Consider the following 26430-nt stretch of genomic DNA (forward strand, 5'->3'; position numbering starts at 1 on the left):
CTAGCGTTCCTCTATAATGTTTCTCATTGTCCTAAGGACACTGTCAGATTCATATCCTGGCTACTGGAGATATACTTGGAAGTGAACAGAGGAAGGGACAAGAAGTGGGAAAGCCGTCTGTAATATGTTAATGTCACAGCTTTCAGAAACACCATCCTCGATTCGCCAGTTCGAGATACTGGGATACCTAGTAGGTGTATTGGTAGCGGCTGTGCCAGATTTTGAACCCAGGTTTGATATCATTCAAGAAGAGTCAAATCAGGGCCTCGAGTCTGTTGGTTGATACTTTGATCATAAGGTGATTCTTTACCTAACAAGTCTACCTGAGTCTTTTTCAGTACCGCTGCTCTTGATTCGTCCTTTTAGACCGGGCATGAATGCTAGATCGGAGGTGGAGGTACATACGCAATATCACCACTGTTACCCGAAAGACGTGGAAATGATAAGCTGAGATTAGCATAACCGTTTGTGCCGTTTGTGATGCAACGATGATCTCAAGGTCCGCGCGGCCCTTTGTGAGATGTGAAACCTCCTGGATCGAACGCGAGGATTCGACGGTACCTAGCGAATTCCCAGTCAAACACACTAAACAGCGAGAAAATGTACAAGTAGCGTCTCGAACTCATCTCACACCAACTTGAGTCCCTCAATTTGAAGCAGAACATAGAACATCTTACACGGCACTGCTTTCCATACGGTCAAACAGGCCTTATGGTACGACACTCGCGCTTCAATGCTTTGATGATGTTGCTCGTTCACGTTTCCTCTCCTCGATGCCAACGATGTGACTACGCTCCATACTTGAATCTTGCAACCATCGGGATCGAAACAGCAGCTCGTCTGCAACATCTCAGGTGGATTTGAGCAAGTTGTCGCAGTGTAGCCGAGGAAAGACGCGCAGGCTCGCCGCATACCGTTTAGTGTGACGTGATTCGTTCAACAACAAAGAGCTCACTTCCTCAGGCAGCAACTTTCTATAAGTCACAGACTGCAAGCAACAATCCAGCCCTGTAGAATCTCACTATCGCCATTTCCAGCCAGCCTTGCCTTCCCAAGTGACACACCTATCGACGTCAAATCACCATGGTCTACACCGGGCCCTCGGTTTCAGACATGATCGGCAACAAAACGCTTGCTGAGAACATCATAAAATACCACGACCACCCTACAAGTGACAGCATACTGGACGACGATAACTTGAATCTTTTGCAGCGATTCGTCGAGGATCCGAGTAAGCGACAACGTATTTTGTAGGACGAGGGTGTCGACCCTAACGGGTCGTTAAAGGGTCAGCAGGCCAGTCTGGCAACGTATGCAGTTTGGGCGCATGGTAGAGAGTGTTCAAACAACGGAGTGTCTTGTAAGAGTGAGGAACCGTAGTTCCGGCTCCTGAGCTATTCAACTAGTAAACACGCTAACAAATGAGGTTTCCCAATGAACCATGGTTGCTTCAACCTGCCGGAAGCCACCTTCCAACAGAGAGGACGCGGATGTAAAGGTTTTGAAGGAGAGCGACATAGAGTTGTTGAAGGGATGGTTTGAGGAAAGAAGACGGACTGACGATAGTACCAAGTGATCGTCTTCGGCACTGTCTCTCATTGAAGGTCTAGGTATACAGCTGTGATGCGCTCATGAAGTCAGATAGCGCTGGGGTTGAACGCGTTGGAGCGTTGTCTACCTGCTGTGTATTGTCTCCTGCGTGACGCGTTATTTGTCAAGATATGACCGATCAGCAGCAGACTTTTCACAGCCAAGGCAAAGATGGCAAACTCTCAGTTGGGATATTCGTGTTGTTGTGACCTTGCAGGTGGCAGTCAAGAGATTGAATCCAGGGTCCCATCCCACCAAGCTTCCCACCCAAGCCGATCGCCGCCGTCACCCATGCATGGCGTTGCTTGACTCGTTTCCCCCCGAAAGGCAAATAACTGGCCGCTGGTGCTGCCCGGATAGCCCTGCAGGGCACGCATAGCAGTCTGTCACCGGTTCACACAATCTCCCAAAGTCGTTCTCACCACATTTCCTCTGCCGCGTGGGTAAAGCCTCGGTCCAAGCTCGCTGTCGAAGGATCCCACGCGGTGCGCGTGCTTTAGGCCAGCCGATTCAGCCGATTATGGATACATCTTGGCATGCAGGAACGAGCAACGGTCAGACCGTGATTCGCCCCGTGCACCAACTCCTATCGGCTTAGGAAGATCTCCAGATCCTTTTCGTCGTATCCACGGTCTGTCCGCGCCGTGCGCTTATCATATTGAGCCATATCAGTTGGCGCTTTCCATGTGTGGATTGGTGCGAAGAGCAGCCCCTGGGCCTGCTGGCCGTTTACGAGCTATGGCTGCTATGCATAGCTAGCCCTCATTTTACTATCGTATCTTTGGGTCACCCGCCGACGGCGCATCTTAGGGTAGGCTTTTCTGTTTTCCTCGAGTCTTGTCCCATGGCTTGACGCTTCTTGATTCAGACACCCCTCTCACGCACTCACGTCCTCGCATTCTCTCTCTCTTCTGGTACACTCGATACCACAGTCACTTGCTTACCCCACGCGTTATGCCATTATGATACCCAAAGGATTCCGCCCTCTGACTACGCATATTGTTTTCTACATTTCTACTTTCATCATAGCGACGCAACTATGGTCTCTCTGGAGACAATCGGCGAAAGGCGGGTTCTACTCGCATGAAGCACGCGACTGGAGCTTTGATGCGGACAAGCACGCAAACATACATACGTTCAGCCACGAACAGTGTGATATTTCCTTTCCCAAATTGTATCATAGCCTTGATCAAGCAGTAGCCCGGAGGCAGGGGAGGAAAGTGCATGTCCAGGATATTGCGATAGCCAAGGGCAGATGCATGCTGCGACTCATGATCTATGGAGGCGAGGTACGTTTCGTGGCCGCTCAGATCTTGCATCGAGGCTGACAAGATAAGCTCTTCGTAGTCGACTCCGGGAAGCCGGAACAGTGTTATGTCACGAACGGAAACGAGCGTGAACGAATCTTGGGCACGCTTGCTCAGATCGATCGTGCCCTTTCCACATCGCCAACGTCGGACCCCTCGATACCCAACATTGAGTTCTCCCTCTCTCTCGACGACTTACCACGCCGATCCAAAAAGACAGGTGTCTTCTTCGGCTACACACGCAAGGAAGCACGGGAATACAACGACATCTGGATGATGCCAAATTACGCCTACTGGTCATGGAACTACACACATGCACCGAGTTGGAACAGCATTCGGCGGGAAATTGAATTGAAGGAGAAAGAAGTTCTTTGGAGCAAGAAAGACCCGCGCGTCGTTTGGCGTGGCAAGATCAAGATGGCGGCGCTCAGAAAAGAGCTCGTGCGGGTCAGCGAAGGCAAGCCGTGGAGCGACATCAAGCCTGTTGTGATCAACAATGCGACCGACGTGCACACCAAGGACGTAATGAACCTGCGGCAGTTTTGCGGTTACAAGTTCACGGTGCAGACAGAGGGCACTTCGTACTCGGGACGGCTCAAGTACCTGCAGCTGTGCCGCTCTGCTCTCGTCACGCATCCTCTCAAGTGGCAGGAGTTCCACACCCATCTTATGCGCCTCGCGGGCCCAGACGTCAACTACATTGAAGCGTCGGAGAATTTTGGCAACCTCGAAGCGGCCATGGACTACTACCGCGAGCACGACTCCGAGGCAGAAGAGATTGCAAGGAACAGCTACGAAACGTTTGCGCGGCGGTACCTGACTCCAGCGGCAGTAAGTCTCGTACACGTGCACAAGAAGACTGGACAGATCTAACGCCGTTTTTCTAGGTGACATGCTACTGGAGACGCCTCTTCTGGGCCTGGTCGACGGTGCAGGGCTTCGAGCCACAGCTGTACGCGCCTGACAAAGAGGGCAATCAGGTTATGCGAGCTACACCGTGGACAGCGTTTGCAGCGAACTGGCCTCACGACCCGTCCATCATCCCGTGAGAAGGCGGGAGCGTTTGATGACAGGCGAGCATTTGCATCACGCCGCTTCTGGGTATAGATACACACAATACCCGCAATTTACATGAAGAGATTAATCCAACAAGAACAGCATTGTCAACAAGCACAAAGGGCTCAATCAAGTGTGCGTCTGGCTGAAGAACAATCATAGCTTCGTTCGAGGTCTACATGTCTTAGACCACGGTTGTAGCGTACTCGCGGTCCCAGTGCTTACTTGATCTGCCTGGCCTTCTCCAGATCGCTCTCGCTCAGCTCCCTCAGCACACCAGTGTTCGCAACGCCTCCCGTGATGGCGGCACCGGCCACCTCCTTTGCGTAGCCGAGCAAGCCCACCTCGGTCTTGTAGTACGTCACGTACTTGCTCTTGACCTCGATCAGTGTCATCCTTGGGTCGTCGGCGCTGCCGTCGTGTTTTCCGTCGCCCAGGTCACCGAACCAGGCTGCGGCGCCACGAGACCAGACTTCCTTGATGCGCGGGTCTGAGTTGGAGATTGTGGTGGCAGTGCCTGAGACGGAGATCCAGTCTTGTGTCTTGCTGTCCTGGAAGGTGATCTGGACTTCCTTGTTGGACTCGAGGTCGGAGAACTTGCGGCTGTGGTTGTTGGCGAGGAAGAGAAAGTCTGGTCCGTCGCGTCGTGCAGTTGCCATGGAGCGTCCTACCGGCCCTAGACGGTGCGTTAGAGGGCGTTGACGGCAAGGTGCCGAGGTAGGTGGGTAGAGTACATACCGACGCCATTGCGGTACGTGTTCAGGATGCCGATCTTCTTGTCATCGACGAGCGAGAAGAAGTCCTGGATCTGCTTGACTTTGTCGGTCTCGTTGTCGTACTGCTTGGCGACGGAGGGGTCGGTCTGGGAGTGGACCTCGCTGGACTTGAGCTGGTCGGGCATGTTGACTTTGGATGAGATGGAAAAGGGTCTTGAAGAGTGGATGGGGAGGATAGGGAGGAGGGAGTGGAGGGAGTGGAGGGAATGCAGGGAGTGGAGTGTCAGGGCAGGTCGAGCAATGGGGTATGTGTGATATCTGGTCGAGGCGCGAGCAGCGGAGCGTACAAGTAGTCGAGGGGCAGACATGATGGAGAGCAATTGCGTCAGATCAGGTGCAGCGGGCAGGCCACTTTGATGCGGACAACAGCAGACAGGGTGACGTCGCTGCTGTGCTTGTGTGTCGTGCTGTCATGCATTGTTGTGGACTGGGGAGCTGTCCTACGAGTATGTATGACGATTGTTTAAATCGCGTCTCAACGCGTCACGTCATGCCAGTGAGGTGCTCGTGCTCGTGGCGTGTTGCACGTGACGACGATTCATGTCACCCTGACCGACTTGGCCTGACCGACTTGGCCTGACCGACTTGGCCTGACCGAGTGCCCTCGCCGACTCGGCCTGACTGACTGCCCTCACCGACTTGGCCTGACTAGATGGTCGAGTCTTGACCTGGGTCCTGGGGTGTGACGACGGCGGGCCGAGGTGGGCCCGGCCGCAAGCGTGAGCTGCGTGTGCACGCATCGCGCATGCCACACCCCAACTCTCCCTTGTCGGGCACCCCCAGGCCGCCATGGCCCTAATCGCAGCGCGGCCCGGCCCAGGTGTGATAGTCGACTTCAACGACGCGCCCTCGTCGCCCGAGCCAGCGCCCGCCGTCTATGCCGGCCCTCTCTACGCCTCGCGCCCGCTGCCCGAGTACGTGTCGGCCGACGACTACCATGAGGGCCTCAAGCAGATCCGCGCCCACCTCGGCCGCGACTGTGGCTTCGGCATCGCCATCTCGCGCACAAAGTCGTACACGCCCACCAAGACGGGCGCGAAGAGAATCACGCGCGTCATGCTCCAGTGCGCGCGCTCCAAAGAGTACAAGAGCAAGGGCCTCGGCCACAAGGTCTACGCCACCCGCATGACAGGATGTCCATGGCGGGCCAAGATGCAGCCTCACCCGGGCGGCGGCTGGAAGGTCACGGCTGTCTGCATGGACCACAACCACGAGCTCAACGATGTCCTCGACGACAAGGGCATGCCGCCGCGCGCGAGGACAACCACGGCCACCCCGAGGCGCAAGGCCGCCGCCCCGGACGAGCCCTCGCTCACGCCCCCTGCGCCCGCAACCTACATACCCCCGCCCACCCACTCGCCCGCCACTTCCAACTGGCCCACCATCACTGCAAGCGGCATCAGGCGTGTCGTCGTGCCTATGCAGCAGCGTCTGTTGTCCATCTCACGCACCCAGTTTCCCATGGACCAGCCCATGTTCCTCGTCTACACTGACCACTTCCAGTCCATACTGGGCCCCCATGCTGATCTAAAACTTGCCTTTGAAGACGACTTCCCCTTTGCTTACCAGGGCGGTGTCTACACGCCTGCTCACGATGTCCTCTACGTGACCAGTAACCAGTACAGCCTCCCCATGGGCCAGGACAAAGTCGCCGTCGTGAGCAAGATGACCCGCAATCTCTACGGCCAGTGGACCCGCCATCAAGTGCCTAATCAAGTCCGCAACCCTGCCGGCGGAGCTGCTTATAACGATGGCGTTCTCGACGGCGTTCTCTTCTGCGCCCAAGGCGACATGGAGAACCCCACCGCTCTTGTGCACATGGAGGCTGACTATCCCTTTCGCATCCGCACCCTCGTGAACAACTACCACGGCCGGCGCTTCAATTCCCTCAAAGATGTAGCGATCCACTCTGATGGCAGCATATACTTTACTGACCCTGTCTACGGCCACGATCAAGGCACGCGGCCGCCTCCAGAACTGCCGAATCAAGTATATCGTTTTGATCCGCACACCGGCGACGTGAGAGTGGTTGCCGATCGCTTTGGGAGACCGAGCGGCCTCTGTTTTAGTCCCAAGGAGGGCACGTGCTACATCAGTGATACAGAGTTCATCCATGGAAACGGGCATGTGGATTTCCAAAGGGCGAGTACCATGTAAGACGGACGCCTGCTGCTGACCTGCGGCCGCCCAACTAACCTCCAATAGATACGCATATGATGTCGGAGACCGCGCGCAGTCAAAGTTCCTTATGAACCGTCGCGTCTTCGCCATGGCCGACGTTGGCGTCCCAGACGGACTGAAATGCGACTTGGCCGGCAACGTGTACGCTGCATGCGGTGATGGTCTCAGTGTGTGGAGTCCCGGTGGTGTGTTGTTGGGCAAAGTGCTTGTACCTGGCGGTCTAGCCAACTTCTCGTTCGGGCGTAAAGGCGAGCTCTTCTTACTGAACGGGAAGAAGCTATGGATGCTGAAAGTCGCCGACACCGTCAAAGGCGTCTTGGTCAATCGAGAGGCGTTGAGGTACGAGGAGGTTGAGTAATATCCCTTTCTGAACGACCCCATTACTAAGTATGTAATACCATGTACACATTATTTCCCTTTACCCTCCGCTCCCTTCTCCTTCTCCCCGGTCTGGAATTTCCTCACTCTCCTCACCGTGTTCAAGTAGCCCATCCCATCGATCACATCCTCCCTCTCCACCCATGTCGGCAACTCTCCTCTCTCCCCTAGCTTCCTTTCTCCCGTCTCCTCCTCGTGCTGTTCAAGACACGCGTCCTCCACATACGCCCACTCTGGCCAATCCGCACACCCCGCAACAAACACCGTCCTCTCCGCCTTCAACCCAAGCATGGCTTCCTCAAGCACCTTCGGCACCAGGACCTGCACCATACCTCTCTCCGGGTCGAATCCCCGCACCAGCGCTGCACACACAACACGGCTAGTCCGTGGGTCCAGCGGCTCTACCAAGCCCAGTCTTTCACTTGCGGGAAAGTAAGGAATCTGGCTCTTTGGCGTTCGTCGAAGATTTGTATAGGGTGCAGGGACTTGGGCGGACGAGGTTTGAATGATGTAAACGATGCTCCCGTTGAGAGCGTGGATCAGCGATGACGGAGGAGTGGGCTCAGTGTAGGACAGGAACCCTACCAAGTCCTGCTCCCGCGTCGAGCTGGAGCGGTAGGAGAACTCCCATGGCAGATGTGTAGAGAGCGGTGCAGACGTCCATGTTGGTAGTGAGACAGCCGAGGAGGTACCGAGGTGGAAGTAGGACTGCATGTGCATGGCGCGGAGCTCGGCATCCGTCCGCAGCTGTGCGAGCTTGGGCCTCTGGGCAGCGATCTCGTGCAAGCTGTTGCAATGTTGAGTGGTGTGGGTTTGCAGGGAGTGTAGTCTATCAGCTGCGGATGGATCGATGGCACGTGTATCACCCAGGTGAACGACATTTTGCGGTTTGAACCGTGTGAGGAGTTGCTCGAGCAGTTGGAAGTGCGTTGTGTACAAAAAACCCGGTGTGTTGATGAGCAGGGGAAGCGAGGAGTCGCGCGAGTAGAGGTTCTTGTACGCCAGGTACAGGTCTTCGATGCATTCGCGATAGTAGTCCTGGTAGTTGGTAAGATCCACCGGAATAGCATGGGATCTGACTGTCTCGTTCTGTTCGGATTCCGATTGAGGTAACGCAGTGCTGGGGTGCGTAAAGCTGGGGCCTAGGTTTAGCTGCCGTACGACAACCAGAGAGATCAAGCCATGCGGTGAGTATTCTGCTTTACTTGAGTCTAGATCTAGATAGCACACTTTGGGTACAGCCGGCTTAGTCTTGCCCATGCCAGTTAAATAGCGGTTCAACAGCCGTCTACCAAAAGTGGATTTTCCAGACTCTGGTGAACCGGTAATCAAAGTAATAGATGGCTCGCTGGCACAGTCTTCGATGGCACGAAGCCAGTCTTCTGGACTTGAATGTGGCTGCAGAGGCCGCAAGAGTGGGTCCTCCTCGGAGTCGGTGATCTTGGATCGGTGTCAGTGCGGCTTAAGAACAGATTTAGAGAAACAGAACTCACTACGCCAAAAGTTCGTCGTCTCTCTCCTTTCGATCCCGTATTCCAGATGTTCTCATACAGAGGGCTGAGCTTCGCGAATGGTGCTGGTTCTTTGCATGAGGTGAACTGCACGTGGTTCGTACCATCGAGACCTCTGATCTTGAATATCGGCTGTGTTGCGGGCACATATGCGCGGTAGGTCCGGGCCTTTTGGCCATCTCGTGTGACGGCACCGACGTTGGCGCCGTTGATGTTGATTGCGCCTCTTGATACCTTGAAGTCGAAATGACCAACAAGAGCAATAGTGGTGTTCTTGTTCAGATTGATGCTGAGCTCGGATTCGTTCTCGGTGAAGATGTCTGCCGGATGGTGCTGCCAATTGCAAAGCTTCGCATTGCGCCGGGTGATTGCAGGCTCAGGCCCAGCTTCCGACTCCTCATACTCTGAAACGAGTTCGTCTGCTGGTGGGCTTGATGGCGCAGCAAGTGGCTCCAAAGTAGTTTCTTGAACAATGACATTTTTGGTCGCAGCTTCTGCTCTCAATCTCGCTGCAGCAATGGCACTCAGCGGCTTTTCGGCTCTTGCAGTGAGCTCTACATACTTTGTCAAAATGTGCAAATTGAAGTAAATTTTTGATGTTTCTTACTTTGCGTCGAGGCGACAAGCGGAATTTCTTCGAGTTTCCTTCTCTTCCCTGGCATGATCAAGCCGTTTTATTCTGAGATGAACGAGTGCTTGTCAACTGTTTTGTTACGCAAGATGCCTAGACTTGGAAAATGTGTTTCTGAGTACGAGGCGGTTTTGCAAAAGCCTTCGGAAAGAACCTGCCTCCAACCTTGACAAATCAACGCTCTTGTATCTCTTCTGGTATTGAACTTGTGTATCGCTTTCAAACAACTCGTCGACTCGCGTCTGGAAGTCGACACTCTTTTCGTTAGCGTGTCCCAAAACAAGATAGTGTCGAACGGGCCGCGCGCGGGCCCCAGCAGCAAAAAGTTGAGGATCAAGACAGCTTCAAGACTTCGGTCGCAAATCAGACACATTCGCACACAGCATAATGTCAGCAAAGAGGACAGCGGTGCCGCTTCCAGGCTCCAAGCCCAAGAGCAAGTCGAAAGTTGCGCCTCCAAAATCGGCACTGAGCCAGGAATTAATTGGTAGTGACGACGACTCGTCGGCGGAGAGTGCACCGAGAGCAAAAAAGGCGGAGAAGCCCAAGGCGACCATTGGTGTCCACAGACCGAACGGAGCAGCGAAGCCAAGTGCGAAGGAGAAGTCAACAACAAAGGCTGTGCCCAAAAGCAAGCCTGCGCCCAAGACACCTGCGCCGAAGAGGATAACGCAAGAGCAGGTAGAGGAGCTATCCAGCTCCGAGGTTTCAGACGACAGTGATGCACCGGCAAGGGATATCCAGACAAAGCTGCCGGGAGAGGTGGAGATGAAGGATGCGTCTAGCGGGAGCGACAGTGACAGCGACTCGGACAGCTCGAGTGAGGACGAAACCGCGAAGCCTGCACAGAAGCCTGCACAGCCCGCCCCATCGAAGCCACTCGAGGTGGAGCTCCGAGCTGCAAAGCCTTATACACCACCCAAGGGCTACAACCTCGTGTCTGACAAGGACCGAACCTCGTCGAAAGCTGCAAAGATTTTCGACAATGTACAAGGAAAGCAAATTTGGCACATCACCGCACCTGCAGACGTTTCGTTGAAAGAGCTGGAGACTATCGCCATGGACAAAGCTATGAAGGGAGACTCGATTCTGAACCACAAGGGCACGGACTACGGCTTCTCAACAACAGAGAAGAGCGAAGATGGGCCACGAGAAATTCTGGTGCCTCAAAAGAACGGCTACAGCGCAAGTATGTGCGCTCCATGTCGTTTGACGCGCCCTTCTAACCTGATTACAGTACCCGCCAAAATCTCACAGACTCTACATCTACAGCAAGTCGTACGCTTGCCAAAACTGAGCTCGAAACAAGCAGACCCCAACACAGGCTCGGAAGCTGCAGCGTCCATTACACGATCCACCATCCGCGCACCACGACCACAAGTCAAGGGTTTGAAGATGCGGTACGTACCGCTTGGCTTTGTTGGTGGCGACAGTGGCGGAGTGCTGGGCGACACGGATAGCGAGGATGATGATGTTCCCCAGGAGCGGGCTGGATTGGCAGCGCCAAACGGCCTCAATCTACCTACAAAGGCGCCGAAGAGGAAGCACACCGAGGCCAATGGAGAGGAAGCACCGTCAAAGAAGGTCAAGAAGCACAAAACGCCAGAAGAGATGAAGAAGAAGGAAGAGAAGAAGGCGAAGAAGGAGAAGAAATCGAAGGCCTGAACTGAACCTTGCATGGGTCCGATGAGGATAAGATAACGAGGCACTCAACAACGGGATACCCCCCTTGAGATGGACTTGTTTTGTATGCGCAGCGAACGGCGTATGAGCATCACAAAGTCTTGGCACCAACAGCTTTGTATATCTGCGTACTGAAAAGGATCTTCGAGAGCAAGGTGGACATGACCTGTGCGTTCTGCCGGGTTAGGAACGTTTGTTTAATCGATGAGAAGAGAGAACACGATATATCAATCAAGGAACAACCAGCAAAAGACTCGGCTGTCTGCTTGACAGGAAGGTGGCTTCATTTGCGGCGGTCTCATCATCGGGTGGACTAGTGTTCCTGAGGCCTTGAAAGAACGCCGGAGCTCGGAATCTTCATCAGAGCCACCTTTTTGATGTTTTGTCTCTGATGCAGGGCAGTGGAGAAGGCACAGCACACGGACCCACCCGGAGAGTGGCGTAACAGCGCTGTCCCTGCGCGCAAAGGTAGATCAAAATGAACACATGACAACGCATCAATGCAACAATGCAATGTCTTGACGTGAGGACCCGACGCCGTGCAGGCGTGCAACGGGGCCTAACGAGAGAGCACCAGGCCAGCTCGGTAGCTGCTCCGACTGGCCGTAGCCTTCCCCAAACAACGTTGGATGGGAATCGTTGGACACGACGGGCGGGTCCTGCGCACTGACCCTTGTTGATACGCGCGAATGATGTTCGCGTATTGGTCGCGCAAAGGGGAAAGAGAGTCCATGGGACACTTGGGATGCTTCACTTCACTTCACCGACCTCTTCGTGGTCCAAATATGCCGATGAGCACGTTGCCGGGCTCTGCATCACGACGCGCTGACCCCACACGCTGTGCGCGCACCTGCCCAGATGGCGTCCACTAACGCTCCTGCCTCTGCTGCTGAGGCGCCCCAAACAAACAACAGCGAGCCCACCCCAACCGCAGCCACACAGGCTGAAACCACACACAACCCCATGGAGCGTAGCACATCAGACTATGAGGATGTGCAAGCTTTTGATGTCGCCGACGCCGACCTGCCAGCGCTCCCTCCCCCGGAGGACGACAGCTTCCTGCGCCACGACTTCAACGACGACAATGTGCCGAGCGATGGCAGCGATTTCCTGGACCGCAAGATGAAGCATCAGCTGATGGACGTCGAGTCGAGCTTTATACCCGACCTCTCAGCGCATCCCACGGCTTCACAGACGCGCATGGGCGCCGACGACACGTACTTGTTTGGAGGCTCACCGGGGGCGGTGCGCCCTGCGACCCAGGCTGCAGCAGACAGCCAGGATGCGCCGAAGCTGGACGACAGCGAGGACGACACACAGCATACCGAGTCTTCGATTCTGTCAGAGGAGCCTCCCACACCAGCAGGTGCTTACAAAACCCCGGCAGCACGGCGCCTGGACGTGGATGCTACGGACGACTCGCTAGACAACGGCAACTCCTTGTCCGAAGATGCGCCATCATCGCCCTCGGCAGAAGCTGCGCAGCGCAGGTCCAAGGGGCATAGCGACAAGGACGAGCTCCAAATTGCAGCTGGGACAGAGCAGAAGGAGCTGGACCCCTCGCAACGACCAGTGTCGAGCGCGTCGACTGTCAAGGCTCCGGATTTTAGCAGGTTCGAGGAGGCTTCGTCGCTGAACAGTGCCTCAGAACCTAGCTTGGACAGCGTAGCCATGCCTCCACCTCTCATCACCACGACCTCTCCACGAGCCGGGAGGCGACCAAGTTTCTTACAGAACCGCCAGTCGAGCCAACGTTCTTCAATATCCTCCTTCACGAACCGCTCTGATGCGTCCGGCGACGGCACAAGCACGGCGAGCCTGGGCGCCGACTATGCTTTACAAACGGGCGGCGCAGTGCCTCGTCCAGCTTTGCCTCACAGGAGTAGTATGGGCCTGTCGAGGCTGCCTAGCTTAGGCAGCATTGCGTCATCCATATCAGGCTATAGTGACTCCAATCCTTGGGACAAACATCGGAGCATCAGTGCGAATTCGTTGTCCGGCCTGCTGCAACCGGAAGGCGGCTTAGAGCGACTGGACGAAGAGGTGGGCAGCGCCACAACGCCCCCAGAAACACCACGAACGTCTGGTGCAGGCGCCTCGACAAATCTGACCGATACCGTAGTCGCTAGGCACGTCCAGGATATCCAGGTCCCTGATACAGTCGCACGGGAATTCAGAGCAAAGCACTCGCGGTCGCCAGACAAACGGCATTCGGCCACTCCGTTCACGAGAAGCAAGCACAACCTGACATTGAAGGAACAAAACAGCAAAATCGACAAGCTTAGCAAAGAGAACTTCGATCTCAAGCTGAAAATTCATTTCCTTGACCAGGCGTTACAGAACCGATCCGACGAGGGGGTCAAAGAGATGATCTCTAAGAATGTTCAGCTTCAGACCGATCTCGCGACTGAGAAGAAAGAATCGCAAACGTTACGCAAAAAGGTTAGGGAGTTAGAGCGCAGGCTCAAATCCCAGGAGGAAGGACTATCGGCAACAAAAGACAGCGGTAGTGGCTCAGAAGATGAGAAAAGCGAGCACTCGTCGCGACAAGCGGAGTTGGAAGAAGAAATTCATTTCCTGCGAGAGCGTCTGGAATCCGCAGAAACAATCACAGAGCAATGGCAACAAGAAGCACTTCAGAAAGAGGCAGACAACAGGCGCATGGCTGACTACATCAAGACCATGCGGGAGAAGAGCTCATCTGGTGAATCTGGCTTCGACGAGGCTCTCAATATCTGGAAAGAGGATCTACACGAGGAACGAGTACGTCGCGAAGAGGTCGAGGTCCGCTGTGAGCATGCAGAATCCGAACGAGACAGGCTTCGCGAGGAATTACAGCGCACAAGGGAGCAGAACCGCCAGATCCTGCAGCACTCGAACAACCACAACAGCAGAGTCTACAATAGCTCACGTCTCATCCATCAGTCTCTCGCCGATCGATCGAACACAGGCTCAGACGGTAACGACCAGTCTCGTCCTACATCTGGTGGCAGCAGTACCTTGGTTGACCAGCTTCAGACCAACAACGAGAGGCTACAACGGGATCTTCATGCTCAGACCTCCATGCTCACGTCACGGAACAGAGAGAACACGCGTTTGCGCGAAGAGAACGAAGGTCTCAGGCTGACACTTCGAAGGGGGGACGTTGGGTCAATTGCCGGGGATAGTATTCTTGAACGGTCCATCTCACGCAATCATATGAGATCTGTATCGCGCGCTAGTGGTGGCACACGGATCACTCAGATGAGCGATTCTGAACGAGAAGATCTTGAAGGCAAGCTGGCGTCAGCACGAGATGAGCTTTCTCAGCTTAAGCTACAGAACAAGGAGCTCGATGACCAACTCGTCGGGCACCTTGACATGCTTGAAACTGCGGAGAACAAGGTCAAGGAGTTCGAGACCGAGCTGGAAGCACAGACCGAGGATCTACACGCACTTGTCGGGGAACGCGACGAAGCCTTGGAGTTACTGCAAGATAAAGAGCAGGAATGCGAAGAGCTCAGAGCAGAAGCACTTGATACTGTACAGCGGCTCGAGATTGAACTTGAGCAAATGCAGCACGAGCGAGACCGTGTAGCAACTGATCTCGAGCACTCTATCGAAGACTTCAACGCTTTGCAGCAGGAGATGAAGAACGTAAGCGAGAGTCTAATCCAGCTTGAAGATGACCAGAACGCAAGCATGCGCAAGATAGAGAACCTCGAGTCTGAATTACGAGACGCGACTGAAGAGCTAGGCAGACAGGACAAGATGCTCAACGACGAGCGATCTAAGAACGAGAAACTAGATATCCAACTCGAGTCGTGTCAAGGAGAAGTCGACTTCCTGCGAGAAGAACAAGAAGGCGATAAAATCAAAATTGGCGAGCTGGAGTCAGATCTTGAAAATGCGCAGATCAATATACAGCACGAAAAGGAGCGACTGCGAGATCTTGAGGAACGTTTTGCAGAAGAGCGACAGCAGCGAGACGCCCTAGAGAGTCATGGCAAACAAGAGGTTGAGAAAGTCATGGCTGACCTCAATGCACAGCTAGCGAAACTCAAGGAGGAGAGCAGGAAACTACGGAAGAACTTGTCCAGTAAGGAGGTGGAAGCAAACAACTGGAAACGCCAGCATGATGAATTCGAGACGAGCCTTCGAGACGCTCTCGGCAACAGCAATGGCACCAAGCCCGGTCTACTCAAGGTATGCGTCCCCCTCGATGTTCGATTGGACACATGCTCACTAATACATCGCAGGACATAACAAGACTGCAGCGCGACCTCGAAGCCACCATACAGGAACTTAACTTCACAAGGAACGACCTCACTGAGAAGGAACAGCTTCTTCGTAACCGTGATACCCTGCTCGAGAGCACAGGCCTGCAAGTTCGCCAAAGCACAGAAGCGCTGGAGCGCGAACGCCAGATGCGACGACAAGATGCGACAGCATTCGATATTGCCAAACGTGGCCATCAATCCGTGACCAGGACAATACAGCAGTACGAAAGCAGAGTCCAAGAGTTGGAGTCTTTCCGCAGTCAGGACCGTCAGAAGCTGCACAGTCTCGAAAAGCAATACAAGGAGCAGCTGTTGGAGCGCAACAATTTGCTCTACGCTCTGTGGAATCGTCTTTCGACACTTTGTGGCGCAGAGTGGTGTCGTAGCTATGCTCTTGTCAACGGCGAGCTGACGTCCATGGAGCTTATTTCCAGGAACATCAAGGGCTTTCACAGCAACATGATACTCGCGGTGAAAACTGTAGAAGGTATCATCGGCGGCTTTAGACAGAGAATACGAGCTACAGAGAAGGACCTTGTTCGTGACTACCAAACTTTGGAGCATACACTCGACGGCCGCATCAAACGCCTTGAACAGCTCGAGAAGGTAGTCCTAGCGCAAAGACAGTCCATCGGGAGGCCGAGTACGGTACGTGGCGGAATGGTTGATATCAATTCTGCAGAGGTAGCCAAATTGCGCAACGAGAACAAGAACCTCCGAACGGAAGTCCAGACACTACGCGCCATCAACTCGACTGCCCAATCTGGTAACGACATTGTGGTCAGCAAGAACCCATCTCGCACCGGTTCGCCCACCTCATCCAAGCGTGCAAGCATGGCACATACCTTGCTTCGTGCGCACTCTACCTCGGTCGTCGAGCATCTTCAGCAACAGCAACAACAACAACAGACGCAAAGCGGGAGTCGATCGCCAGGACATCCCTACCCCGAGTCTTCACCGTTGCAGCCTAGTGAGCAAAAGTGGATACATAGGCTCAAAGAGTTGGAGCGCCGACTCAAGGCTGAGCGCGAGGCAAGACTCCTCGATCGCAGTGGGGCGCGCAAGAGGTTGGAGCAGAAGGTGGAAGAAAATGCAGATTTGAGGGCTATGCTCGAGAAAGAGCGTGATCGACTGGCAGCTGAAGGTCACAATGTGCAAAGGAGCATGAGTGTCGATATGCCATCACGGAGTCGGGACATGAGTAGAGGGACCAGTGTGTTAAGTAGGCAGAACACTCTGGACAAACAGCAGGAGATGGATGATGATATGTATTAGTCAGGACTCTGGCCAAGAGGCGTTGTCTTTCTAGCGGTCGTGTTGCGTTATGGCGAGTTTCTTGCGCGTTTTCTACGATATCATGTATTATCAGCATAACTTTACATCCAGCATTGGCGTTAGTGTGTCTAGAGTTAGAGAATGGCTCGATCATCAAAGCGTTCAGACGGCATAGACAATGGATGGATGCACCTGACCGGCGGCGTCCAACAGGTTGACGGGTGACTGCAACATCGTTCCGAGAAGTGCTCAGACTACACCTGCACATAGAGCAGGAAAGCAAATCCGTAATCTTATCACCTCCCTGCCTTCTCCATTACTACACAAATACATGTCAAGGTTTCATTACTCCATGCAGACTCAGCTGGGTGCTGAGTATTGACGTGAATCAATCTGCACTAATCGCTACCACTCCTGTACATACCACTGCGGACTATCCAGGGCCTGGTACTGCCTTCACCCGAGCGCGGCAGGCCTCCTTCGACTACGCTGTAAGAAAACCATTTGCTAGCGGGGTCTTTTCATCTTACCTTCACAAGAGACTGCACGTGTCCTGGCCTTTACATCTCTTCCGCTACATCACTTCGCGACGCTAGCGTTGCCTCAAACTGCCTTGATCGCCTGCCTCAATCCATGCTGCCAGACTTTCAACAATCTTTAACGGTCTCACTTACCCAGCCTCCGACTGAGCTTTATTGCCGATCGCACAGTTCATTCGTATCTCATCACGATACGCGCCGCACATTCATGCTCGCACCTATCTATCACATATGCCCATCGGTAACTCACTCGAGACCAAAAAGAAGGCTTTTCGTTTGGACCTGTCCAGGCTCATGCCACACACATGCACGACCGCGGAACCTATAAGAAGCTCATACCAAGAAAGAAGTCCATCATTGCTCCAGCGCCTCGGGAACATTGATTTGTTCAAAGACCTGCTTTTCAACAGGGAGAAGGTATATCAAAGCCTCAGAGCGGTCTCGCCGGTCGGAACAAGCGCGAGCAAAGAGGAGGAAGGCGTGAGGCAGTCCTACGGAGCTGAGAACAAGGCTTCGCGGACTGTGGTCCGGTCCATCGAGCCCAAGGTGGAAAGGGGGAATTCCAGTGAATACAGCTCCATGTTGGCTTACCTCAACAGTGCCAACATGGTTGTGAGTAGACCGAGAGTAAGACCGTCAAGAAAGGCGCCAGCTAAAGCGAAATCCAAGCAAGAACCGAGCCCTATCATAACGAGAAAGCGTAGTTCTCTAGTCACCAACAAGACAGAACGCGCGCTCAGAGTGCGGAAAACGGCAGCGAAAGCAAACAGTGGGAGAAGAGCGAACGGAAGAGGCGCCAGTGCCACAGAGGCCTTCCTAATCTCCGATGATGACAACAACGACGACTTCATCCAGCCACGGCGGGAGAGTAGGACTGACAGTCTTACGCCGCCCCGTCAGATGGTCAAGGTAGACTCGGTGAGTGGGGAAGATGATCTAACCCCCCCACCCACGTGCAGCAACCACCTTGGAAATGAGCTTGTGTGTATGGGAAGGAGACACACGAAAGAGCTTGAACAGATCCGCCAGCAGCTTTTTGCGTCCGAAGCCAAGGCGAAGCTGATCAGAGAAGATATTGAAAGACGAGCTGCAGAGCTGCAACGCCGACACAGTATCACAAGCGACAAGCAGATGGCAGACCTGAACGAGATGCTTGAAGCCGAACGATGCCGATCAGGCGATACATCTTGGAAATGTCATCATCTGCACCGAGAGCTGGAAGCAGCCGGCAACCGTCTGGTGGGAGAAGCGGAGCTGATTCGAGAGCGCGATGAATACAAACGACTCTACACGGAAGAGCAGGATGTCAACACCAAGCTCACGCACAACCTGACCGAGAAAGAAGGAGAAGCGGCACACGTAGCTACGGCAGCGGCGGAAGACAGGCAGCAACTAGCGGCGCAGAGGGAGAAACTCCAACAGCAAGTCGCCCGGCTGAAGGACGAGAACGCAGCGCTGAAAGCAGTTTGTTCTTTGCAAATTGCAGAGAGGAGTGATGATAGGAGCGTATCTCCGGTGCCCTCGCAGTCTTCCATCACTTCTCATACTGAGCAACGACTGGCCAACGTTCGAAAGACGTATGTTACGGTCAAGCGAAGGTACGACAGTCTTCGTGCGGTCGCCATCAACCTCTCCACAACGACACGTTCATGGGACTACAGGAACTTGGGAGAGTTGGGACACTATCTTCGGCAAATGAGAGCTGTGCTCGACGAGAGTGGACAGAAAAGCCAGACGGGCGACCTGGGCGGTTCCGTGGCGAAGGTGGAATAAGAGGGAGGGTGGGATAAGAGGATCTGCTTGTGACTCGGCGTTTGCGTTATTATCTTAGGGTGTTATCCTGGACGAGGGTAGACATTAATACATGGTATGTCTACAGACAGCGTAGCGGGAACCCATCTCCCTCTGATCCTCTTAACATTGCATGGTCGTGGTCTCAGTTTGGATAGCGATCCAGAAAGCTGTTCATTGAAAGCTGGCAAGAAACATTGTGTGCCAATGGATTCAGATGAGCCAGAGAAGCAATATTGTTGAACTCTGCCGGTTCAGGTGGGCATATACTCACTCCGTGTGATTTTTCCCGATGATCCTGGTGGCGGATATGTGACCGCTGAAAATTACGACGTGAGATTCAGGACCATGGCGGTCTTTGATAGACCACTGTCCACTTTTCTGCCGCAGCAGTCTCTTCACTTTACTGTTGTAATTCTTCAGCTTCTTCTTCGTTTTTTTTTTTCCCATTTGTGTCTTCTGCATTCAAGCGCCCCGCTGCCCATACCTCGCAACACGATCCAACCTCCGCCTCATCTCTGCCCTTGCAGTTGGCGCTCGCCGCTGCGGCCCACTCGTACGGCGGTAGGATTCAGGTGCATCCGGCAGGTCCAACCCGCCCAAGTGACTATCTCCACTCTGACCCTGAGCGGCGAGGAACGGACTCGGTGGAAGATCTGCCAGATGTTGAACGCCCCGCACGAGAGCTGGATCGAGGGGCATGTCGTACGTGTCGTTGGGGTACTGAGGATAGGTAGGCTGCTGTGGTTGTGGCGATGGTTGTGGGTGTTGCGTTAGTTCGACTTGAGGTGGGTAGCTGGGCGAGTCTGCAGGATCAGTGGCTTGGTGCTGTGAGAAGTGGTTGGTAGCTGGCGGAGAAATGTGTTGGTCGTTAGCAGGTGGTGAATACTGTCGTTGTCCACTGGTGGTTTGTGACGAACGCGACTGGTTTGCCCGCATGGCGGACAGGCCTTTGTTCATCTCACTGCACTCGGGGCAGTTGCGAATGACTTGGCTGACAGTCTCCTTGATGCGCACCCAGTGATAGAGCTCGGCAATTGCGGCTGTGGTTTTGTTGATGCCGCCGTGGGACTTGTGGTGGACGTCTCGCGCAATCTCGTATTGTCGCTGGGCATCGGAGATGACCTCTTTGCCTTTGAGCCACAGCTTCTCTGGCTCGTCTTCGGTGGCTGGTGTCAGCTTGTAGTGCGTGGCTGCACTGCGCAGACGACTCTTCTCGGCTCTGTCAGCACCATTTGGGTATTTTCCGTTTTTCAGATAGAAGCGTATCTTGTCGAAGCGTTCTTCCGACACAAGGTCATCGTCCTGGCCCAGATCACGGCCGTAGATGATGGCATCCACAAGCTCGCCTGGGTACGACTTGAGGTTGCCACAACCCTTGACACGGCCGATGCGCTTGAAGCCCAAGGCGTCCCATATGCGACACGAGGCTAGGTTGGTCTCGTAGACGAGGTTGAAGACCGAGTACGTGTAGCCGAGTTTGGGGGCCCAGTCCAGATACGTCTCGCCCATCAAGCGGCCAACGCCTCGATTCCGCGAGGCATCCGTGACCAAGAAGCCCCCGTTGCAGACGTGGCTGGAGCGGCCAGGGTAGTTTGGCTTGATGTAGAAGCTTCCCAGACACTCGCGCTCCCAATCACAGCCAGTGCGTGCCATGTCGTGCAGCTCGCGCCCATGCTGGATCTCGCCCAGCAGCACAATGGCGCCAAAGACGCCGAACCAGTACGGGCCGAAGCTGTCGAGCGGCAGCGGCTCGACCATGGGGTAGGTATCGCCCTTTTCAATTTCACGGCCCAGCTGGTCGCACAGGTAGGCCAGCAGGGACCGAGGCACCTGGTTTGGGGCAGAGAAAGGGATGATGGTGGCCAGAGTCACTCGGTCACGCAGTGTCACTTGGATGGGCGCGATGCCGACAGGGAGCGGGCCGCCCGGCGTAGGGTAGCAGACTTGACCAGACGTGCGGACAATGACGGGCGCGGTCGGATCGTCAAGCATGGCCGGCATGGCTGCGAGGAAGGGGCAACCTGCAGCCGCTGTGTAGGATGGGTCAGTCAGTCTTCACGACACTGCGACAAGCCAGCGAGCGAGCAAGCAAGCATGCATGCAGGCATGCAGGCAAACAGACAAGCACGGTCATGGCGATGCACTGGCATGCCTGTAGGCGAGCGCGCATTGGAATGGGCAGGCGACAGGACCTCTCGCTGGAAAGGTGCAGAAGAGGTGCAGAAGAGGTGCAGAAGAGTTGCAGAAGAGTTGCAGGAGAGGTGGACGACTCACAGAAGAGTGCCTGAACGGCTCTAGGGTAGGGCTTGGGCAGGATGAGAGGTACACCTGGGCGGCAAAGTACTGAGCTGTGAGCACGTGTGCACGTCCGTGCGCACATCTGCGCTTCTCCGCGCGGCGCGGGGCGTCTGGATGGTGATTGGATGGCAAGCGAGCGCGTCATGCTTCACGTTGTATCCCATCACCGTCTGCGTCTGCGTCTGCACGGCAGGTGGCGTGTGGTAAGCAAACATGGTTTGATTTGACCTCTCTAGGCTACAGAAGCGGATATACATGAAGTCGCACGGTCAGAACCAAGGCCCTCATGCAGTCGGCACATGCAGCACCGTCTGGTTCTGGTACAGGTCGCACGCATGGGGATGCTGCAGGCAGTACTTGGGCATCAAAGGAGCGGCCTGAACACCGTTGGCCACGAGATACTCGCGAAAGTTCAGGATGCGCTGCGTCAGCTCCGTGGTCCTCTTGTTGCCATTCTCGTCGCGGTTGCCCGACCACACAAGCTCGGCCAGCGCCGCAGCCCGAGGCCACATCTTCTGGCTGATGACTACATCGTCCACTTGCTCAGACCACAGCGGCGCAATGGCACCTTGCACCAGTGACTTCTGCGCCTCGGTGAGGTTGAAGGTGAAGTCGTAGTCGTAGACGCGCTGCCACGTCTTGTACGGCGCGCACCAGGACCCCCCACCCGCTCCCCAGTTGAAGTTGGGGCTTCCGTCCGTGGCATTGGGGTTGACCATGACGTTGTACCGAGGGTCGTTGCCCACCCAGCCGCCGTACCCGCAGTCCAGGTAGATGAAGTCGGAAGAGGATACAATGACCTTGTAGCCTGCATCTGTCAGATTCGAGATGTGCGAGAGCCCGTTGTTCCACGCTTGCAGGACAATGTCCTTCGGTACTTCCCCCGTCGCAGCAACGGCTGCGGAGAGCTTGACGTCTTCCCACATGACAAATGTCTTGTTGGCCTGTTTGCGGAAATTCGGAATGGCGTGGTCGACCCAGTACTGATACAAGTCACCCATCGTCTTTCCGGACGCGAAGAAATCGGTCGCAAGAGAGCTGAAGTTGTTGCAGTTGAGAAACAGCTCGTCTCCACCGATATGGAACCAGTTGTCAGGGAAGATGTCGGCGACTTCCTTGTACACCCTTCCGGTAACCTCGTACGTCTTGTTGTTCAAAATGTCAAGCTGACCAGGGTTCGGCTCCACGGCAGTGTGCAACGACCAGTCATCGTTGGACCACCAGCTGTCCTGGCACGTCAAGATGCTCTCGTCAATCTGCTTCCACCCAGAACTGGCGTGACCTGGCATATCAATCTCCGGGATGATACGAACGGCGCGAGCAGCGGCATAGCTGATGATCTCCTTGAGCGTAGCCTGAGAAAACACTTGGTTGCGTGCGTATGCATCTTCCGTCATCTCAGGGTACGCAGAGATCTCCAGAGGCCAGGACTGAGAGTCGACCATGTGCCAATGCAGGACGTTCAGCTTCGATAGCGCCATGCCGTCAATCTGTTCCAGTATCTTCTTCTTGGAGATGAAGTTGCGACCACTGTCGACCATGATTCCACGCACAGGGTAAAGTGGCTGATCCTGGATGGACACGGGCTGCTCAACGATCAGGTTCCCCTGACCGTCATTGATGACAATCTGCTGAAGAGTAGTGAAAGCATGGAGTGCCCCGTACACCGTCTCGGCGGAGATGTCAACAGAGTCGGAGCCTGCGGAGACGTCCAACGTGTAGGATTCGTTGACGCCGTGCTGCAGAGAGGCATGTGTATCGGCGATATCGACGGTGACCGTGGTGAGACGACCTGTGCAATTGCCGGTAGGCGGTACGCCGTATTGCCTCTTCTTCCTCGACTTCTTCTTAGAAGCAGTCGATGACGGGAATGGTTCGAATTCTCGGATCGGCGCCTCCACCGCTGCAGGGATCCACTTGAGCTCTGTGATGGTGCTGGCTGCACGGTCAAAGGCTTGCTGCAAGACTTGGTGATCAGGCGCTGACAGTGCTAACGTTCCAACGGAGAAGCACCCGGAGTCGCCCCAGGTGATGTGGGAGGGCTTGGGAAGTGGGTTGGCGGCGACGGCTTCAGCATGCCTGGCGAACAGGATGGAAGCCGTAGCCGCGGAGACCAGCAGAAGGTCGCGCATAGTAGTGGTTATGTTTTCACTGTGTGCTAATTTGCGGAGAGGACAGAGAAGGGCAAAGTGGAGGGGACCAAGGCTGAAGTGGGAGACGGTGAAACCGAGAAACAAGGGCACGCACGGTTGATGAACGAAAGATCATCGGTGGATGAAGGGGGCTACTCCATGCGGTGAGCATCCAAGGGTTGTGCCCAGCTGGGCAGGGTAATTGAGCGGCCGAGCCAAACGGGTGAGGCTTCACAGACGGGGCCACGTCGGGTTCACTTTCACTAGTCTACCGGTTGGTCCATGGGAGCTTTGATGAGATAGCTAGGGCGACAAACTCAGCCTTGCTGCATGTCAGCAAGAGGCTCTCTCCACTGCAACCACACGCGGTGCCTGCTCGCCAGTCAAAGACATGCTGCAGCGTCGGGATGCAACTCTGCCCGCCGCGACACGAGAACAAGACGCACACGGTGTGCGGTGTGCGCTCCTTTTGACGGCGCCACGGCAGCGGCAATACCGTGGACCAACAGCGTCCACTTCACCTGAGATGTAGTCTCCTGGTCGGGGCGCAGCTCGTCTCCACCACCTGGCCTGCAGATCAGCCTATGCAGTGCGCACTAAGACAAACGGCTGTCACCCCAGGATGTGCATGTTTCGTGCAAGGTTACACGCGCCTTGCAACAGGCCGTCGACAGAGGCTGTGATGCCTTTGCGCCTTGACTCGGCTCTTTCATCGCGCATCTGATGTTTGCACAAAGAATGTAGGCGTCAAAGAATGAAGAAGAAAGACAGAAGCTGCACCAAAGCCCCTCAAGTCCCAACCAAGGGGTGTGGTCAAGTTGCGTCTAGCCGGCTTTCGCAACGAGAACGGGGATATCGGAGGCACGGCTGCGGCGTCGTCCAAGCGAAGGACGGAGCGCGGGCAGTACCAATGAGGAACGCTCATCAGACAAGGCAGGGCGTGAGATTCCGAGGATACCAGCGACGGTAACCCCTGGATGCCTGCTGAGTGACGTGTTTGATCAGTCTCTAGTTAATAGTAGCATCATCACCAGAGACAAGCATGGCGCTCAACAATCGATGCCAGCTACCTTCTCGTCAACGTGCTCTCTGGCGCGTTTGACATTGCGCCACCTCGCTGTCAGCTCTTGTGGAGGCGCATGCCATGTGGAACGTCTTTGTTGCTTTACTGCTTTGTTGCTCTGCTGCTTTGTTGCTTTGTTGCTTTGTTGCTTTGTTGCTTTACTGCTTTATTGCTTTACTGCTTCGTCGAGTCAACCGCCACATCAAGTCAACCACCACATCAATGACGCGGCTGCTGTCAAGCCGTAAAGGTCCGCTTGAACCGCCATGTTTCACGTAAACGCCGAGGCACGTTTGGCAAAACAAGAAATACATTCGGACCGCGGACGGCTGCGGGATGCTGGGGTGAGACGTTGGTCTACGATCTGGACGCCGACATGTCACAACAAACGCCAAGAAACCGACTCGACAGCTACCATTCATGCAGCCTGTACATGGGTTGCTTGGTGTCTCGAGGTCAGCCACTGCCGCCGCCAAGAACAGACGCATTAGCTGAAGGCGCAGCATGCTCGGTGCCGTCGGTTGCGTTGCCTGGACGCTTTCCATGCTTGATGGTCCACCAGTCGGGCGCAGGCACACTCAGCAGCTTGCATATGTCGCGTCGTCTCCTCCTAAAATCATCGTACAGATGCTTCCAGATCTTCCGCTCTGCGCAGCTCCCCACGTGGCTCCCGCCGCAGTCTGGCTGCATCTCCTCCAGCCCCTCGGTCGGCCACATGATCCAGGGCTTGGGCAGCGGCCAATCGCTGAAGTGGACGAGCTTGGCCTCACCGTAGACCTTGTCGGCATCCCATGTCTCAAAGACATTGCCGAGATAGGCGCTGTGATCATGCCGCCTGAACTCGCCCGTCAGCAGGGCATAGGGCCGGTGCGGAAGCACCAGCGCGCTCTCCTCGAAGCGCTCGTTGACCAGCTCCATGTCGAATCTGTGCGCGTCGACCAGCTCCTTGTGGCCGCCGCCGCCCAGGGTCTGCTTGAAGCGCTCAAACTCGTCCAGGTCGGGCTGCAGGACCATGAGCATCGACGTCAGCGGCCACGGCTTGCTGTCGGCCCAGTAGGCGCGGGGCATGGCCATGGGCGTGGACGGGAGAAGGAAGAGCTCGTCGATGTTCTTCAGCAGCGTCACGTCCGAGTCCATGGCGATGACGCGGTCGTAGTAGGCGAGCGAGAAGGCCATGAACTTGGTGACCGACTTGTCCCAGGTGCCGGTCCATTCATCTGCAGGGCCGTCAGCACCCTGTTCCTTCTCAATCGGACCTTGGGTGTAGGGTGTGAGGTGTGGGGTGTAGTGTGTAGTGAGCGTATAGCATATAGTGTATATCGCATATCGTATAGCGTATAGCGTATAGTGTATAGTGAGCGTATAGCGTGTAGTGTGTAGTGTGTAGTGTGTAGTGTGTAGTGTGTAGTGTGTAGTGTGTAGTGTGTAGTGTGTAGTGTGTAGTGTGTAGTGTGTAGTGTGTAGTGTGTAGTGTGTAGTGTGTAGTGCGTAGTGTGCAGTGTGCAGTGTGCAATGTTTAATGAGCATCCTTACCTTGGGTGCGGCCCTCCACCGTCAGCAGCTTGACGGGGTGCAGCTTGACCTGGTACTGGTCGCGCGCCAGGACGAGCAGCTGGCTGTCTCGATCTCGGGCGTCCGTCACCTCCGTGTCCCAGTGCTGGGGGTAGAAGAGCACCCGGTCTGCCCGGCTGCCGAGCCTCGCGAGCGCATCGAAGAGGAGAAGGGCGTGGCAGAGCGTCGCGCTGTCCGTCGCATACAGGCTGTATGCGTAGTTGCTCCACTTGGTCGCGCCCCGTGTCGACGCGCCCTCCGCCGACGGGTACAGGAACCACCAGCATACCAACAGCACGCCACAGAGGTACAAGGCATGTCGTCGGCGGAAGCGGAAGGCGAGGGGGCGCGCGTCCTCTCCCCCCGTGAATCGAGGGAGTTGGTCAGACCGCCGTCGACGCATCGT

The 26430-nt window shown here is 55.2% G+C and overlaps 11 protein-coding genes across 11 annotated transcripts, besides 9 other annotated features; 6 read left to right on the forward strand and 5 right to left on the reverse strand.

The window, feature by feature from the left end:
• Positions 1 to 1083: 1083 nt before the first annotated feature.
• On the forward strand, positions 1084 to 1334 carry EKO05_0009721 (uncharacterized protein; the record flags this gene model as incomplete). The annotated part of the gene is made up of 2 exons (XM_059637603.1): positions 1084 to 1231; positions 1288 to 1334. The coding sequence occupies 2 exons, from the start codon at positions 1084 to 1086 to the stop codon at positions 1332 to 1334; spliced, it is 195 nt and encodes a 64-aa protein (XP_059493586.1).
• Positions 1335 to 2552: 1218 nt separating this feature from the next.
• EKO05_0009722 (uncharacterized protein) lies at positions 2553 to 3946 on the forward strand (the record flags this gene model as incomplete). The annotated part of the gene is made up of 3 exons (XM_038942589.1): positions 2553 to 2879; positions 2928 to 3728; positions 3785 to 3946. The coding sequence occupies 3 exons, from the start codon at positions 2553 to 2555 to the stop codon at positions 3944 to 3946; spliced, it is 1290 nt and encodes a 429-aa protein (XP_038795099.1).
• A 163-nt stretch (positions 3947 to 4109) lies between these two features.
• EKO05_0009723 (uncharacterized protein) lies at positions 4110 to 4854 on the reverse strand (the record flags this gene model as incomplete). The annotated part of the gene is made up of 3 exons (XM_038942433.2): positions 4110 to 4128; positions 4179 to 4629; positions 4692 to 4854. The coding sequence occupies 3 exons, from the start codon at positions 4852 to 4854 to the stop codon at positions 4110 to 4112; spliced, it is 633 nt and encodes a 210-aa protein (XP_038795100.2).
• Positions 4855 to 4910: 56 nt separating this feature from the next.
• Positions 4911 to 4950: a tandem repeat.
• Positions 4951 to 5518: 568 nt separating this feature from the next.
• EKO05_0009724 (Gluconolactonase) lies at positions 5519 to 7268 on the forward strand (the record flags this gene model as incomplete). The annotated part of the gene is made up of 2 exons (XM_038942490.1): positions 5519 to 6882; positions 6935 to 7268. The coding sequence occupies 2 exons, from the start codon at positions 5519 to 5521 to the stop codon at positions 7266 to 7268; spliced, it is 1698 nt and encodes a 565-aa protein (XP_038795101.1).
• Positions 5574 to 5642: a tandem repeat.
• A 50-nt stretch (positions 7269 to 7318) lies between the features above and the next one.
• EKO05_0009725 (Polynucleotide 5'-hydroxyl-kinase grc3) lies at positions 7319 to 9461 on the reverse strand (the record flags this gene model as incomplete). Its single annotated transcript, XM_038942516.1, has 3 exons — positions 7319 to 8728; positions 8782 to 9353; positions 9407 to 9461. The coding sequence occupies 3 exons, from the start codon at positions 9459 to 9461 to the stop codon at positions 7319 to 7321; spliced, it is 2037 nt and encodes a 678-aa protein (XP_038795102.1).
• A 356-nt stretch (positions 9462 to 9817) lies between these two features.
• On the forward strand, positions 9818 to 11095 carry EKO05_0009726 (uncharacterized protein; the record flags this gene model as incomplete). Its single annotated transcript, XM_038942587.1, has 2 exons — positions 9818 to 10619; positions 10668 to 11095. 2 exons carry the CDS (start codon positions 9818 to 9820, stop codon positions 11093 to 11095), a joined length of 1230 nt encoding a protein of 409 aa, XP_038795103.1.
• Positions 10214 to 10246: a tandem repeat.
• An 876-nt stretch (positions 11096 to 11971) lies between the features above and the next one.
• Positions 11972 to 16647, forward strand: EKO05_0009727 (uncharacterized protein; the record flags this gene model as incomplete). The annotated part of the gene is made up of 2 exons (XM_038942729.1): positions 11972 to 15298; positions 15352 to 16647. The coding sequence occupies 2 exons, from the start codon at positions 11972 to 11974 to the stop codon at positions 16645 to 16647; spliced, it is 4623 nt and encodes a 1540-aa protein (XP_038795104.1).
• Positions 16258 to 16290: a tandem repeat.
• Positions 16648 to 17417: 770 nt separating the features above from the next.
• EKO05_0009728 (uncharacterized protein) lies at positions 17418 to 18959 on the forward strand (the record flags this gene model as incomplete). The annotated part of the gene is made up of 1 exon (XM_038946920.1): positions 17418 to 18959. The coding sequence occupies one exon, from the start codon at positions 17418 to 17420 to the stop codon at positions 18957 to 18959; it is 1542 nt and encodes a 513-aa protein (XP_038795105.1).
• Positions 18960 to 19442: 483 nt separating this feature from the next.
• Positions 19443 to 20981, reverse strand: EKO05_0009729 (Protein spt10; the record flags this gene model as incomplete). Its single annotated transcript, XM_038946921.1, has 1 exon — positions 19443 to 20981. The coding sequence occupies one exon, from the start codon at positions 20979 to 20981 to the stop codon at positions 19443 to 19445; it is 1539 nt and encodes a 512-aa protein (XP_038795106.1).
• A 68-nt stretch (positions 20982 to 21049) lies between these two features.
• Positions 21050 to 21107: a tandem repeat.
• A 455-nt stretch (positions 21108 to 21562) lies between these two features.
• On the reverse strand, positions 21563 to 23410 carry EKO05_0009730 (Beta-N-acetylhexosaminidase; the record flags this gene model as incomplete). Its single annotated transcript, XM_038946922.1, has 1 exon — positions 21563 to 23410. One exon carries the CDS (start codon positions 23408 to 23410, stop codon positions 21563 to 21565), a length of 1848 nt encoding a protein of 615 aa, XP_038795107.1.
• A 1519-nt stretch (positions 23411 to 24929) lies between these two features.
• On the reverse strand, positions 24930 to 26427 carry EKO05_0009731 (uncharacterized protein; the record flags this gene model as incomplete). The annotated part of the gene is made up of 2 exons (XM_038942409.1): positions 24930 to 25690; positions 26007 to 26427. The coding sequence occupies 2 exons, from the start codon at positions 26425 to 26427 to the stop codon at positions 24930 to 24932; spliced, it is 1182 nt and encodes a 393-aa protein (XP_038795108.1).
• Positions 25735 to 25770: a tandem repeat.
• Positions 25771 to 25828: a tandem repeat.
• Positions 25829 to 25840: a tandem repeat.
• Positions 25841 to 25983: a tandem repeat.
• Positions 26428 to 26430: the final 3 nt, after the last annotated feature.

The sequence above is a fragment of the Ascochyta rabiei genome, chromosome 17 (genome assembly GCF_004011695.2).
Source record: "Ascochyta rabiei chromosome 17, complete sequence".
In the NCBI taxonomy this organism is placed as follows: domain Eukaryota; kingdom Fungi; phylum Ascomycota; class Dothideomycetes; order Pleosporales; family Didymellaceae; genus Ascochyta; species Ascochyta rabiei.